Consider the following 17274-nt stretch of genomic DNA (forward strand, 5'->3'; position numbering starts at 1 on the left):
TACTGCTCATTACAAATAAGAATATCAAAAAATTAGTAGTAGTAATTATAGACTTTTTTATTTTTTCAAGCTTTATATACTATAAGGTAAGCAGTATTGGACCATCTTAAGATTAACTTAAAATTTAGGTTGGCAAAACTTCTCACTAGCATTAATTCAATTTTATTTAGTAGTATTCAGGTTATTCATGAAATGAGGAGTAAATGTAAATAAAATAAAACTAATTGCTTAATGTATGAGACAAGGCTGAAGGAACTTTTTATGTGTATCGTGCAAATTCTTTGGCCTGCCAGCATCAGCGGATGAGAATTATTTTGCTCAAGATATTAATACTATTCTTCTCGAAGTGTTCTATTTACTTGCGACCTTTTTGTTGCTCAAGCTCGTGATGGTCGATCTCCTCGGGCGTGGGCAGCGCGACTCCCTCGTCTGCAATTTTATAGCAGGGATCTATCAGGTGGAAGCCAAAGCGACTGCTGGGGCTCATATTTAAAGCCACATCCGAAGACTGGAAGCCTGAATAGTTTCTGCTGAATTCCATCGACATGCGCTGCACCTGGGCGCAGATATTGTTATAGATCAGGCGATCGTGCATCCTGTGCTGCAGTTGAACCATCCTGGCCATGTACTTCAGTTGACTGGGGGTCAGGGGGCGAGCGGTAAAGTTTCTCCGCGACTCACTGCTTCCCATCACCTCTTCGCAAAGGAGGTCCTTCAATGGCAGTCCGAATACTAAGGATATAGCCTCTGGTAAAAGGCACGGCGATTTTTCCTGCCGCGCCATGCACAATGCCACAAAGGAGTCGCAAACACCGGCCAGTATTATTCCGTGTTTGTGCCGCAAATGGTCCGAAATACGATGGCTGTAGTGCACAATTTTTCGGGGCTGATCCGCCTCTAGAATCTTGGCCATTTCCGGATAAATGGATCCAATGGCTTTGATGTCCATGATGTAGGTCTCATTGGCTGTTGCCACAGCCAAAACGGACGTTACTTGATGGCGTCCATAAAAACTCGGCTCTACCATTAGGGATATCGAAGTTTGATCCCTAATGTCATTTAAAGCCCTATGATAAGTTGCATCTGTTTGTTGGATGTAAACAACGCGAGTAAGTTTTTTGTTGAGGCTTTCGAGTTCATCATGGCTGAGGGGAAATCGAATGTTGGCTGGATTGTCATCGTATGCTGAGCAGAAACTGTCATTTCCATCGCTGTCGCTCATCGTGGCCTATAAATATAATATTTATTATAAAGCTACTTTAAAATGTTTTTTAATTCACAAACTAACCTGTTTTAAAAACTGTGCAAAAAGAATGCTTGTAGAGATGGAACACAAACAGATGTTTTTGTGCCAATATTATCGATAAGTAAGAGAGGTGCGTTAACAGGCTAAATCAAAAGGTGGTAACTCTGGTTGGGAGAGTAACTTCGATAAGCTCGGAGGACAAACCCGTTATTTTTTAAGACTAAAAAAAAATTTCCCTGAAATCTTATCGTGTGATTTCAGTGACATTTATTTCAATTAGTAATAATAATGGAATGGTTATAGTTGTAGTAAAAAAAACACCAAATATGTATTTATAAATGTATCAGACGTAAGTTGAACTGAACTCATTTTAGTAGGATATTGTGTATAAAAAGTGCACAGATCAAATGTTGATCTAGAATTCCAAAAAAAAAATAAAATTTTTAAAAAGTATAAGTTGGGGAAAATTTTAAAGAGTGTTTCACTTTTAAAACTTATTTTATCTGGTTTAAAATAAATAGTTTTTAGTATCTCCATGTAGTAACTTTACGAATAAAATAAGTTACTACTCACAAAAAAACTATTCAAATTTTTCGTGAATATTAGTGAAAGTCCATGAACCCGCCAAGCATTAATGTGTGCAATTACTTTAGACAATTGACAGTCATAAGACTTTTCCCACACCTCACTAAGGCAGATTGCGAATGGAGTCGGATGGGTTGCCAGGATATTGCTTCGCATTTGAATTGACCACAAGTTAATCGACAGTGATGGCCGAAGATTTGTCAGGGTCCGATCGATTTGCTAATGGCCCGCTCAAGGCGAGTGCCAAGTCTAAGACTGTCAGCACTGGAAAATGAGACAAATAAGTGCTTCGCAAATCCGCACCTTTCGCCCCGGCTAATAATGAAACCCGAAGCGATTACACTGCAAAAGGTTAATTGGTTTGTAAGCACATTGGATGGGTAAAGAAAAAAAAATGGTAGAACGATGGAAGTGAGCACACAATTCTGGCCGTAAGTCCAGGCAGCTGACTCAACCTAATTGGCGCACGCGGCGCATACTTAATGCGCTTAGATGCGGCCAAGCACTCCGTTTTCGCCATCACCATTGCCATTTCTATTGCCACCGGCGCTTGTAATTAAATCCCGGCCAAGGCAGCCAGCTGCAACATGACAAAATTGAGCCGTTCAAACGGCAAATCGGGTTTAATTTTAATGCCCTTGCTAAGTAAATTGAGTGTACCAAATATATCGCATTTGCTCATCTTATTTTGGTTTTTGGTAATTCAAATAAATTGAAATTGGACGCTTTGATGTAGCCAAATTACACTTAGCTGCGAGATTGATTTCCATTTGCATGCATTAGGCAAAGTATTAGGCTATTTTTTTGTTATCCAAATTTAACTTTTTAAATGATTTCTTGGTCAGGAAAGTTGGTGAAAAAATTAATTTATCGTATAGAAAAAATAACTTTTCTGGTAGAAAAAATTTCCTATATAGACTAGAATAACAAAGGTTTTAACGATTACTTAAATCCAAAAATTTTTGTATCATAATTTATTTTCCTATCACAGCATCTGAAGGACAAAATCAAAAGAAACCAAGATTAGTTATCAACTATCCATTGGTATACAAATGAAATGTAATAAAATACCTTCCCCCTCGTAATTAATTTCATAAACAGAATTTTTTCTATTGAATAATGAGGCAAATAACCAGGACTCAGGTTCAAAGGTCCCTTTTCGTTTAGTTTGCGTTTTGTTTCCGCTTTGCGCTTTGTCAATTATTGTTGCATACTTTGTGGCGAACAATGCAAAGTGGTTAATGAGGGGGGCGTGGGGCGGTAGGGGTGGTTTCCTGGGTTTTGAGGGTTTTAGGGGGTCTTTGGGTGGTGTTAGAGGCTAACAAGAAAATCCCTCTATGCCAACACGCGCACACCGTAATTAAGAGACACTTCACTCCATTCCGGGCACCGGGGACGATGGCCCCGGGCCGATGGGAAAACAATGGATGAACACACGCTGGCCCTGGGTTCCCGCCCCCTTCCATGCCCGAAGCTGACCCAATTAGTCGAGCAGGCAGGTCCTTCCATCCTTCCATCCTCCGGATCTTCGATGTACACGCTTTTGGATCTTTCTAGTTGCCAGGCTCGTGGGTTGCCACGTTAATTAAATTATCACGTGTCAATTAATGTTGCCCGGCCCAACGAAACGCAGTTGGAAAAACCATTCACTTTGACGTTCGGCAGAGCCACTGGCACACGGTGCGTATGAGCGATGCCTGTCAACTATCAGCTGTCGCAATTTCTCATAGCACAACGTTTCTCGCTGTCGCCACAAAGCAACCAAAACCCAGGACATAAAAACCGTAGCTCAAAAATCCGTTTGATGATTTCTCGTCAAAGTTTTTATAAACAGTTTTTGGATGGTTCAAAAGTTCGATTGCAACGTCCGGATTCGCTGGATTTCCGTGGTTCGGCTTTTAGCCCAACTAACCGTACTTTCATACTACCAAAAAAAAGTAAACCTTTCGTTATTTGATCTTATGCACTAAAAATAGTTATGTCTTTGTGTATTTATTCTATTAAGAAAGATAAGATATATATATTTTAAGATATTATATTTTAAAATATATTTTCCTTTTTAAAACAGATAGAAAGATCTGGACATAAATACGGGGTATCTTATAGTCGGTGAAGTACACTTAAACTATATTTTTGTAGGACACGCCAATCCAATTCCCATTCCAGGATTTTCATTTTGACTCGCTTAACAGTTAAAGTTTTTCAATTAAACGATTAAAATTCCAACGTTTTTCGCGCGTTTAATTAAACTCTGCCTGAGGCTGGCAAATCAGAGTCTAGCATTTGTTTGGATTTATGCTCAATTTAATTGTGAAAATGCCTTTCGGCCGAGAGCTGAACAATTAGCGGTGGGTGTGGCGACCACTTGATGGTGATTTCTTTGTAATGTTAAACGAAGAAATGTATGTACATGCCATTTTAAAAGGAAAAAACTTAATTTGTAACCATGTAAATTATAATTTATTGTATTGATTCACTTGAGGTAGAGCACAAATGGCTTTGGAACCATATGAAATGAGAAAGCTAATTGGGTGAATGAAATGAAAATGAAAATTGGTTTAAATTATTGAAACTCCAAGTCATTGCTGATTTTATAAAAGTTAATGAAAAATCGGATAATAACCAGTTTTTTTTATTATCAATGGAGTTATAATTGCATTTGCTTAGTTAAAATACTAAATCTAATTATATTTTTTTTGGAAATCATTTAGTTTTAGATAGGTTGCTGTATTAACCACAAAACACTCATCAATTAAATATACTCACCAATAAAAATATGTTCACCAATTAAAAATTCTAAACTTAAATACCCAGCGTATATATATGATTTATGCAATTCAATTCCTTTACCACTATCGATTTGCCATTCCCCTAAAAGCGCTATTTATTGAATATGCGCCAAAACAAAATATCAAAAAAGAGGCACTGCAAAAGAGCATATTTCACACCTAACAAGCTTACAACCAACTATTATTGCTGTTGCAGGCTGGCTGCTTAAATGGGATGGCCGCAAAACCGCAAAATTTGTGTTACATTTGCAGGCCGCTGTGTCAGCGAATTGGTATACCCCTTCGCCACTCGCACATGTTGCCATTATTCTTTTTTTTTTTTTGGCAGCCTTTTTCAGTGTAGGTCCTGTGTGGTGGTTGGAATTTTTTCCTGTTTAATAGGATACTTCTGGGCGCGGCGCCAACCACCTGTAAGGGAGAAAGTGCGAAAGGGAGGCGGATGGGGGGGGTCTCAGGTGCGAAGTATCAACGACGCGTTATTGTCGCCATTGCAGTTGTCCATAATGGTTTCGGCCATAAGCTCGGCTTGGCTCCCCGCAGGACAATTGTCCTGGCTTGCTGGCGGCATAAACATTAACAGGCATTTTTATCGCCACACCTACATACCTCTCGAATTCCGTCTGTAATGCTATTTGAATGCCCTTTTGAGGGGAACCACTGCCATTAAAAATCCGATTTCGTTTGTATTGCCCCAATAAGGATAAAAATATTTAGAAAAGCTCGGATAAAATCAGTTATGTGATTGGTAAGTCGGATTTTTTTGGAAAAAATATTGATATTTTAATATAGTTTTAGACAATCACAAATTCATAATATTGCTGGTACTTCTTTAATAATTATGTTATTTGTCAGATCGAATTTTTAACAATTATAATAAAGTATTACAAGCGGTAGTGATTGAGACGAATAACCAAGCTCAGTAAGTAGCTTAAATTAACTACAAGTTTTGATATTTTAGGTGTTTTAAATAATACTTATTAAGTTATATATTATATTAAAGTGCGTCCAAAATGTTTATTCATTAAGAGCTTTGTTTAATATTTTCTTGCATTATGTTTAATTACACATTAGAATTGAAGTAGTTCAATTTATTGGTTGTTTAATAAATAAACCGGTTTTCGTTCCAAGTCAATGACTTTAACGACTTTTTGAGAGTCGGTAGTAACAAATATTTTAAAACTGTACCAATTTAAAAAAAAATTAAGTACGATTAGCAGAGCATTAATGCTCGAGGGATTCCAATATATTTATGATAAAGAATCTTGCATCAAAACAGCCGTTTGCATTAATGTTGCCCTCAATTTGCATTGTTTGCGTGTGCGTGGAAATATCCTATATCCGTTAGCCTTTTTATAGACGGCATCGTTGGGCATGTATGTAATTATGTGCAATATAAATGCTTAGTGGGGGAAATTATGATGCAATAACTTTTCACCCCACACGCAGCCACTTACATACATTGAAATGCCAATCGAATGCCATGGACCACAAGCATACAACAAGGCAAATATATACATGAGTGTGTGGGTGCGCATCCTTTGATCCCTTAAGCAACCAATGCGTATACTCAATTTTTATGGCTTGTCATTTGCTTGCTTCTTTTTTCGCTTTTCTTCTTCGCTTTTGAAGCCCCACTCGACTTCGTCTGAAGCAGGAAATATGAAAAAGTCGCAGTGGGTCAAGGGGTGTGGAAAAATGGGTGGGCTTTCCCTTTGCGGAATTTTTGGGCCTGCAATCTCAACATTTGTTTCACCCACTTGGACGAAATTACGTAGCTCAAGTCGCCTCTCTGTCATCTGTACCCCCCGGCACCCACCCACCCACTTTTCCTCAGCTTCTTATTTTTCCACACTTTTCCCTCTTTTCGGCTGAGCCCTTGTATTGCCTGGATTTTGTGCCTTTCATTTGCGGCTTGGGGATTGTGTGTTTTATGCTAACCATAAGATTTTCGTTGCATTTACTTGACAAACAGGTGGAATCAAGAGGGTCTTACTTTAAGAATCATATAAGCTGGCCCTTAGTGAAATAAATTACTTAATATTTAATGTATTTTTCTGCAATTTAAATGTATTTCAGTGACGCAAATGTTTTGTTTTATTAATTATTTGTATTAAAAATGCTTTTATTAATTCAATTTATGTCTTAATCAAGCTTAGTTTGTAAGAATCTGTAGATTGAAAAATTAATCAAAAATTGTATCTTTTACTTATAAAATGAATGTCGATTTAACAAAATTTTTAAATGAATTGGCTGGTTAATATTATTTTTGCTTTAAATATTTATTAATCCAATTTCCACTTTATTAAGAGGTATTTAAATTTTATATCTTAAATAAATCGGATAGTTAGCCAATTCAAATTAACGAATTCAATCAGTAAAATACCTACCTAAGGAATTGGTCACTTTTTGTTATTGGAAAACTTTGTATCAATATACTCTAGCAATTTCACACATAAAAGAATACAAACTAAATTCAATAAGTATGGCAGGAAAATATGAAAAATTCTAAAATTCCTCTTGGTGCTTTGTGGGAATTTTCTAGTTGGGTCAGAATTTAATAAACGAAAACCTAAAATTTCCTCAGAGTAGGTTTTTGCTGCCCACACAGACAGACTAATCGACTTATCCTTAGGGAGTGTGTGTGTGTGTGTGTGTAAGTTTGACTGGCATCATTCAATTGCTTGACTTGGATCGAAAAATTGAATCCAATTGCATAAACATTTTTGTCCCTCGGGGAAGTTTTCAGTTTGAGTTTGAGGGCACTGGACGACAGACGTCTAATCAAATTGTAGGCAATGTGAGGTTTACGGGGGGAAGTGGACAGAGGGTTATTTTCTAAGCCGTTGAGCCCTCAAGTGGCCCAGCAATTCCAAGCCCATTCCGCCTCACTCTTACCCAATGAACTTTGGCCAATTGACTTTTGTTCTCCGCCGGGCAACTTAATATTCATGATTTATTTCCTTTTCTTATTTGAGCAACCCATCAAATGGTCTTTTCCCTCCTTATTACGTTTAATTTCGTTTTGACTGTGTAATAATAATTTAAATACATTTAATGCGATGTACTCAGACTGCCTCAGTCTTATGATTTTCCTTGGCCTCATAAAATAATTTGTCATTAATCATTTGTACGACCGGGAGTTGAGTGCTGTTTTTTTGTGGTTATAAGGATACTGAATATATATATAAGAATATATTCTTAATGCATTTTAAATCGCGAGCATTGACCAATTGTCAAGCGGCGAATTAATGAACATCTCTGTGATTTATGAATATCCTGGGCTGACATTTAAGGATTTTTTTTGAGCGGTGGCCTATTTGGCTTTCATTTTGACTCGCATTAATCAAAAGTGAAAAAATATTTTATTTTTTTTCAAATAAAAGTGTGATATTCTTGCCATTATCTGCCTTTTCAATTTATTATGAGGTTTGTTAACATTGTTCATCTTCTTACATTTATCAAATATTTGTAGTATTATTTAGCACTCCTTTTCATTTCATGAAATCACGAAATATTTCCTGAGAAACACTTAGGAATCTCAGCACAAAGCTCAAAATTATAATTGCATCTTTTTGTGGGAAAACCTCAGGCAAATAAAACGGAAACAAATAGCTAGCATTTTTTGGTAGCTTGGTGGCAGCATCTTTAAAATACTGAATTTCCCAAATGCCACAATCCGAAGTACGCAATAAAACTAAATGAGCGTGTATCTAAGAAGTGGAGTGGGCGTAAAAAGCACACTTTGGTATTCTTGCAAATCCTGAGCAAATAAACTAAGGATGCCAACAAAGCAAATATTAACAATGCCAATAAAACGGAGCAGCACTCGGTGGAGCGAGCGAGAACGAGTGAGTAATCCTCGAAATAAGTAATCATTATGACCATCAGTAAACAATGTATGCCGGCCTCAGAGAGCTATGTAAAAAATGCAATGGGACTATCAAAATAACAATAACACCAAGGACAACTCGGCTGAGATATGGTCATGACCACAACCCCCTAATTCTCTGTATTTGTCCGGAAAACTATGTCCGGACATTAGTGTGCGTGACCAAAGGATATTTGGGTCCGTTACTAAAGATGGCATCGTGATGGGATTGTGGTAAAGGCTAAATTTCAAGATAAATATTTATCATAATTGGAAGAGATTAGTTCAAGCTACAGCAAAGCCTTTTGTTAGTAAGCTGAAGTGGTTTTATAGTATCTCATGATTCAAAAAATATGTACACAGGAAAGGCAGACTGTTTTCTTTTCCTTTCTTTACTTTTTTTTAGAAAAATTGTGAAAGTTTTAAGTTCAAAAATTTAAAAAATATTTTTATTTTTATCAAATAGGCAAACCTTTTTAAAAATTGTTCTTTACCATTAATGATAATTTCTGATAATTTAAAGTTTCCTGATTTAGTAAATCTAATCCCTAATCCAAATCCTTGTCACATCACCAATTCTACATGCCCAATTCCAAGCAAACAAACATTCGGACATTCACAAGACAAGGATAATCACAGGCAGATTTAATGGCATTTTTATGTCGGCCTAAAGGATTTTTAATTGCTGATGTGGGCTTGTGGGTGGACAGGTGAATTACAAATTAGACGAGAATTAACACCAACTCCCGGCGGAGAGCGACAAGTTGGGAAATTGATGATGGCCCCGGGCATACATCCCAGGTCGAGTTAATTACTTTCGTGTCCTCAAGTCGGGGATTTCTGATTTAATTCATGATTGTCCAGGTGAAAGCCGATTTTCTCGGGCCTTTCATGTGTTAGCTAGGTTAATTCTATGCATTCTTCGGTGTCTCTGGTGCTGCAGATGTAATTATGACCGACATTTGTGTTCGCCTGGTGGCTGGCAGACATACATAAATCATTGCTGTGGCTGATCCTCAAACATCTGCATAATTACACTTTCAGTTCGTGTTGCAGCAGTGCCATGAGTTCAGTTCTCCTTGCCATTTTATTAAACACCACTCTGGCTTGCCAACACGCCACATTCATATGCCATAGCCCGCTGCTCTTGCATTTCCACTTTTCCGATTTTCCGGCTGCGGCAGCTGCAGACAGCCAACTATTAAAGCGCACTTCAGAACAAAACCGCCGGCGGTCTGTCTGACTATCCTTCTGCATCCTGCGGAGTGCTTAAAATTTCAGCTACGTGCGCGATCTACGTGCAAACCACACCTGGCCCCAAAAAGGGGGTCAGAAGCGAGAGACAATGAGAGGCCAAGAGGAACACAGAGAATCCAATGTAATTTAATGTTTTATTTCTACACATTTGGCCGCCTTGGCGAATACGTTATACGTTATACGTTGCCCGACACACGTTGCACAGCACGCGATGCCAACGTGACGTTTTCGCGTAACCAGGTAACGAGCTCTTTTATTCTAAATAGAGCTGGCAGGGTGATCATGGGTATATATCATCTGGTTCAGATTTAAATCCAAAAAAATAATTTAAAAAAGATTTAAAAGTTTTGCATTTGTATTAAGGAAAAGTAAAACTTATCGACAACCACTTACAAGAATTGACAAAAAAAACATTATTATGAATTATTTTATAAGTTTATATTTATAGCTTAAAAGTAACATCTAAATATTTAAATTTCTAATATAAAAAACATAGAATTTATTTATTTTATAATTAAAATATAAAATTCAAAATTTATTATTTTATAATGACTACTAATATGTTATTTACAATCGCCAATGTAAGATTATAAATTTAATTAAATTTAAAACTTGCCAGCTTAGGGCTATAAAACCATAAAAATTGATAAGGTTAATGTGTGCAGTTTTTGAATTTTTTTATTTTATTTTTGCTATCAAACTCATTTTACGCATTCATCTCTAGTCCGGTTAGAAAGTTTCGGCCAAGTGAGGTTGGAGGCCAGAGGCCAAGTTAAAGTTTTGTACTCGTCGCCTTCATCAAGTGTTTCTACACGCCCTGCGCAATTACGGTAATTAGTGTTACGTTGCCATTGCTTTTTGGCCCGTTGGCTGTTGTTGTTGCCACATATTGTTGCTTTGGCTTAATTTTTTTGTTCACATGCAAAGCCGCTTTCATGTTTGCCGTGGGGGAGCAACAAACATCGAAAAGCCAAAACGCCAACGCAATCAGACATTTCGTTTTATTTCATTTCATTTGATATTATTTCACTTATTTTTCCGGTCGTCGCGTGTTTCCATATATCTGTTGCTGCTTTATTTACTGATGTTGATTCAAGTCGCGACATCCACATCAAATCAGAGTCAAAATGCAAAGCAGGGCACAAGGGTTGCGTTCCGATTGGGTCCTCATCGTGTTGTTTAAATTTGCAAAAATCAAATACTTTGACTACGAATTGGAATATTTAATTAGTTGATTTATTGGCGGATTGCATGTGTTGTTGTTTTTGGTTTGTCCTTGTTATTCCCTCGCGGCGAAATTGTTATTCGCGTTTTTCCCAAGAATTTCTTTGATTGCCACGAGTGAATTCTTATTTAATGTGTACACGTGTATGCCGCATGAACAAGTGGCTTTAATTTGCTAGATTGGTTGTTTTTCTCGTCTTAAGAACTTCTGTAGGTAACCACATTTTATTTAAGTTCCTCAATTAACTTTATAGGGGAATGTAATTGCTACCAATTATCTTGCAACATTTAAAATCTCTCCCAGCGCTTATTACTCCAGTCCTTACAGTCGGATTTATATTTAGCCACAAGGACCGTGGAGCAGATGTAGATGTGGTTATGTTGTTGCTGCACACAGATCTAGTCAGTTGTAATCGCAGTTGTTGCCTTTGTTGCTGCAGCTGTTTATGCATATTTAACACCCTTGAGCTATTATTGCGCGATTAAGTGGAAGAATTTAGCCAAGCTACGCATTGTCGTTGCAGCTGGAGTTGTCGGGGTCGTTGCGCACCAAAGTATGCTATATTAAATAATACAGTGGGCGAAAAAGAGGGAAAATATGTCCAAATATGTCCAAATGGGCCTTTTGGGATTTGGCTTGCTTTATTTTTTATTAATTAAAATTAATAAACTTCAATATTTATCTTGTTTACTGCTTTTTTGTGGTAGCTGGTCCAGGTTGTAAATATAAAATTAATATACATAAATTATATTTATTGCTTTGACTAAAAATTGGATTAACTTAAATTATAATCGAGCTTATGTTTTAAAAAATCCAAAAAAACTATAAATATCATAAAATAAATATGTATAAAAGAGAAAAAGAAATCGAGTTACCTAAAGAAATATTTTTAGAAAAATTAAACTTTAATGGATGACATTACACTTTATACTTTACAAATGTTGAGTATTTTATGGGCCTCGCGGCGTTCCAAGGAGGCTATCCTTATTTAGAAATCAATACCTTCAGTCCATCGACGGAGAAACCTCCCATCAAATGGTAAATCTCTGGATCGCAAACTCCCAATTTAAGACTTTTCGTCGGAGCAACACATAGATAAAAGGTATTTCGATCCCCATCTATCACAACTCTGAGAAGGCCTTTGAACTATGTCCTGTGCCAAGTGAAGACGGAGTGTGCGACCAGGAGGTAGACCATGGCTAGAGAAATGGTGACCAGCATCATGGGGAATCCGTAGATGAAGAACTGAATGAAGGAGATCTTATAGCCATACTGGTGGGCTATCGCAGCTGCGACCACATTGGCCGATGCCCCGATCAGGGTGCCATTACCGCCGAAGCATGCGCCGTAGGATAAGGCCCATATCAGGGGCGATAGCGGCATCCTGATCGCCTCGTTGCGGTGCAGTGCGATGTTCAGCCGCAGGATCATCGTCGTCACTGGGACATTGCCGACGAAGGCCGCTAAAATGGCGGTCATCCAGAGGATTATAAGTATGCCCACCGTCGTCTGGTGTTGCTCCCCAACGCTCATGATCAACTTGACCGTACATTCGCCCAGCCAATGGATGAAACCCAACTGATCCACCGCCTCGGTGAGCACAAATAGTGCGGCCAAGAACAGCAGGGCCGACCATTCGACCTGGTCGAGTATCGTCTCGATGTCGTTCATCTTGGCCAGGATCAGGAGCAGGAAGGCAGCCAGCACGGCCACCCAGCCCAAGGTGGCGCCGGGCATGAAGGGCATTGAGTGCATCAGGAAGCAGATGATCGCAAAAGCCATGGTGAGAATGCACTTGATCAGCAGGGTCTTGTCCCGAATCCGATGATGTGCCTCCAACTGGGCCAGGATCTCGAAATAGTTCTCCGAGGGCCTTACGCACGGCCGCGCCGACTGACGTTCCCTCATTTGGGCGACTCGAAGCGAAATATCCGCACTTAGCCGAGGCCTATTAGCATCCCTTTCCGCCGTTAGCTGAATTTGTTGATCCCCCAGTTTGAACAGGGATTTCCTCATAGTCAGATAGTTTACACCGAAACCGGCAAACACCGCTAACAAAACTCCGGGCAGCATGTGCACGGTGAAGGTGGCAAAGTCTATGCCATTCTCCTCGACCACTGGATTGGTGGCAATGATCACATTGGGCGGATCGCCCACCGGAGTGAGGGTGCCACCGAGATTCGAATAGAGGACCACAGCGATCAGGACGAGCGGTGTCTGCACCCCAATGGCCTCGCACAATCGAATGGCGATGGGTGCCATGAGGAGCAGCATGGTCACGTTATCCAGGATGCAGGACATGAGGGCGGTTATCGAGCTCAGTAAAATAAGCAGCGGCCAGGGATGACCCTTCGAGATCCTATAGGCCAACACGGCCATCCAGTCAAAGATTCCGGTCTCGGACATTATGGCCACCATTATCATCATCCCGAGTAGCAGCATCAGGGTCTCAAAGTCCACCCAGGATATGATTTTTTGGAGGGTCGGTCGATTCCCCAGGGCCGTGAGAATAGCTATGCCGGTGGTGGCCATCAGGAGGGCGGCGAATGTGCGATCCGTCAGCTCGAAGACAATCAGGATGTACAGACCAATTAGCAGGAGGGAGGCGTAGATCACTCCATGATTGGTTACCAGGGGACAGACGGATACCACCATGAGCAGCGACACTGGACGATCGTTCTTACCCTCCAGCGAAATCATGCTCTTGGCATTACTCATTTTCGTGCGAGAGACGTGCAAGGTGTTGGTGGTTCCCACGAAACTATCATCATCGTTCTTCAGCAGATAGATATTCCACATGTCGGACCGTTCCAATATCTTATTCTGGCCCGAATCCCGCCACTCCAACCGCACACCCACAAGGGGCTGATCCTCGCTTTTGGAATGCCGGTCAAAAGGACCCCACATACTTATCCTGACGGCATCATTCGGAAGTGACACTATGCGTAGCAAAGTTTCATTGGGCAATATGGTGACCACCGAGCTTTCATCGGGTGTGGTTGCAATCCGGACCAGAATATACGTAAAGAAGCCCCACAACAGCAGCAGAAGAGCAATCTTAATGAGCTTAAACACAAATCGCCAAAGAGAGAATTCCTCCGGCTCATCCAAGTAATTCGGCTCAAGTTGGTTAGGCATCCGTAATCTACGGGGAATACTTGATCCGTACGACGATGGCCATGCCTGGGAAACTGCGTCTAAATTTGCTACACGAAAAAAAACACTCACGAATTTCATTTGATAGATAAATCAAAGCAAAGCTATTAAAACATAAGGTTTTAAGAAAAGTCAACAAAAGTTTACTGATTTAAAAGGGTTTTGAGATCCTCAATAATCAAAGAGTTTAGAAATAGTGAAAATAGATAGTCTTTCCTACCATGTAAATCTAGAAGAGATCTTGGCTAAGCTTAGGGAAACTAAATGATCCAATTTCGTATTCATAATTAAAACCTTACTTGTTATTTTTTATGTAGTTTTAATTACAACTTTTCCACAGTACATTGTGCTGGTAGGACGTGCTTTGAGCAGAAGTTAAGTGCCGCTTGAGCCTTTTTAAATATAGAGAAACCCCCTATACGGGTGCACAAGTACCCTTGCATAACTGCAGCCATAATACGCACCATTGCCAAGCGGCTGGGCCCCCTGCATCCTTCGTCCTTCGTCCTTCCTCCACCTCCACCTCCCCAAAGGACCATTGTCAACTGACAATGCCGCTGGCAGATGTGTTGATAGTTTCAAGGAGTGTTGAGAGGACAAGGAGGAGTTCCACCAAGGGATCGGGATGGGTTTTGCTTGGGCTGTTGCCAGTTGAATGCAAATATTAATAGCGCAAATTTTCTGCCGCACAACAAGGCTGAGAATATGTGCCAGGGCCAAAAGGAGTGTGTATGTGTGTGTGTGTCCTCTGGGTTGTTTTACAATTTTAAATGCATGAAACGCATAAATTACCCCAACTGACTTTCAGTGTATTTGTTTCGCTTTGCTCTCGTTTTGCATACAAATCAAATTTATTTGCCATTTTGTTTACATTCACTCTTACACTAGCCTCGCATTGGTCTGTTTGTGTTTTTAATTTGAGTGCAGCAAACAACTTTCAATTGATTTTGTTTTTTTTTTTTTTTATTTTTTGATACACATGCATCGTGAGGAGGGCCAATATTTGCTTTATCTCCAGCGAATGGGTGTTTGGGAGCAGGAGTGAAAACTCTATTAAATTGATTCGTGTTTTAATGGAATCGGGACTCGGCGAGTGGGGCATGTTGTCTTAGCCATTAATTGAAAACTGCTGATTGAATAATGAATGCATGGACAGATTCAGCTTAATGTAAATAAACAATGTGACTAAAAACAATAACCACATCAATTACACGTTTTTTATTTCACAATCCTAAACACTTTAAACCTGCTTTAATCATAGCAAATAAAAGCATTTTGATTTCGTAATTCAATTATGTCCACTCACACTATCCCGCATTTCCCACTCCATTTTATTTTCATTCCTTTGAGCTGGGAACGGGGAAAATGAGCTTTATTAAAAGAGACCGAGCTGGTCAAGTGCAGAATAATGAAAATGCTTAATAAGGCGTTGGCGACGAACAAATGTTGGCTTCTCCATAAAGTTTAATTAGAGAGACAGGCGGTTGACAGAGCCAGCATTTGGAAATGAAATGCAATGCCCACGGAGTCAATGCTAGACTTTATTAAAATTTTACCATGGAACCAAGTTGCATATGTTGTCAAAGAAATATTTGAAGCCAGTCAGAAGGGTCGCTTAAAAATTTATTAGAAATTTTTAATTAAAAAGCTAGGAAGGAATGAAATGTTATGAGCAAATAAGCTTCTCATTCAAACATATATATATAATTTGCTAATGCCAAATTGCTAGCATACCAAATAGTTGAGTTTTTATTATGTGCAACTAAATTTATTGTATGTGTGGGCCTGAATAATTTTTGTTGAGTGTAATTGATTACCCGCCTCATTTCATTTCAGTCCAGAGAAACGCAATCAAATGGAAAACCGGAGCCACACCTTGACTTGACCTATGGTGCGGTGGTCTGATTAAATTTCGGCTTCCCAATGCTATAATTATGACACCTCAACACACTCACACCCCCACATACACACGCTACTATTTTAGGGTGGACCTCATTAACAGAGAAAATGAAATCTAAATGTATATTTAAAAAGAAATGTGTACCACTAGTCGTATGAGTAATATAATAAAATTCGTAATAAGATTTTTTTAATATTAGGTTCAAATAATTGTTGGAGCCTTTAAAGGTCCACTCTACGGCACACACTCAAAGGACTTTGGCTAAGCTGAGTTAAGCAAGCTAAGTACTGGGTGGGGTCCTTTGAAATATTGCACAATCAGCGCATTAAATAATTAAGTGCTTAATTAAATAGGGAGCAGGAAGCAAAACGCAGCGATCCAGAGGTAAGCAAGTAATTTTTCCATTGTATTACATTTTGGTGGTCAGTCTATGCATACAAATCGTAAAGATTGGCTGTGTTGGATGTGAAGGAAAGAGTTATTTGTCTTCATTTATCCATGCCCATCACGTGCTACGCCAAAATTCGTAATGAAAACTAAATGAGAGCAAAGACCACAGAGTTTGACTTGGTCTGTTGCATGCTGGGCATAATTAACTATTCGATTACGAAGGCAATTGTTGCAATTACTTTTTACCGAGTTGATTGCGTTATTAAGGGCAAAGGGAATTAAGTGATGTCTATGTGGGTTAAGCGAAATGGATTTTCAATTGTAAAATGATGCTTTTTTGAACTTGTTCTTGAACAATAAAGTTACATTTTCTGATAAAAGTAAGCTCTTTAAGGAACAAAATTCATATGTACATTGTACAAATTATAAAAATAAAGCTTTAGTTATCTTTAACTTACTTACCAATTAGATGGTTTTTTTTTTAGAATAATTATAGTCAAGATTAATATAAAACTGAAAATATAATAATATATAAGGCATACTTCAATGCTATTACTATCAAGTTTTAAACAAACATATGCTATAAAAATCTATTTTTCATGTTTTTTTTAATATGTCCATAGCGTAATACTAATACCTAAAAATAGAGTATTATTATTTTATTTTGTTTAAAAATTAAAGTTAGAAACGATTATTAAATACGATTTAGTTCTCTTTCATGCAAGCAACTTTCCCAAATCCCTTTAATATTAAATCACCCAAGTTTGCTGAAAATAAAAATAGAGATTCCTTATGAATCCATTAACAATCATTAGCTAAAGAACACTCCCATTGCGAATAACTTTGGCAAGCCTTTAG

The 17274-nt window shown here is 38.6% G+C and overlaps 2 protein-coding genes across 2 annotated transcripts; both read right to left on the reverse strand.

Annotated features, from left to right (window-relative positions):
* Window positions 1-55: 55 nt before the first annotated feature.
* Window positions 56-1345, reverse strand: LOC108037763 (protein Exd1 homolog). The gene is made up of 2 exons (XM_017114408.2): window positions 1289-1345; window positions 56-1228 (listed from the first exon to the last, which is right to left on the reverse strand). The coding sequence occupies exon 2, from the start codon at window positions 1220-1222 to the stop codon at window positions 356-358; it is 867 nt and encodes a 288-aa protein (XP_016969897.2). The 5' UTR covers window positions 1223-1228; window positions 1289-1345; the 3' UTR covers window positions 56-355.
* Window positions 1346-11854: 10509 nt separating this feature from the next.
* On the reverse strand, window positions 11855-14219 carry LOC108037761 (P protein). The gene has a single exon (XM_017114407.2). It carries the CDS (start codon window positions 14205-14207, stop codon window positions 12117-12119), a length of 2091 nt encoding a protein of 696 aa, XP_016969896.2. The 5' UTR covers window positions 14208-14219; the 3' UTR covers window positions 11855-12116.
* Window positions 14220-17274: the final 3055 nt, after the last annotated feature.

This window comes from Drosophila rhopaloa, unplaced genomic scaffold (genome assembly GCF_018152115.1).
Source record: "Drosophila rhopaloa isolate 14029-0021.01 unplaced genomic scaffold, ASM1815211v1 contig_163, whole genome shotgun sequence".
Classification (NCBI taxonomy): Eukaryota; Metazoa; Arthropoda; class Insecta; order Diptera; family Drosophilidae; genus Drosophila; species Drosophila rhopaloa.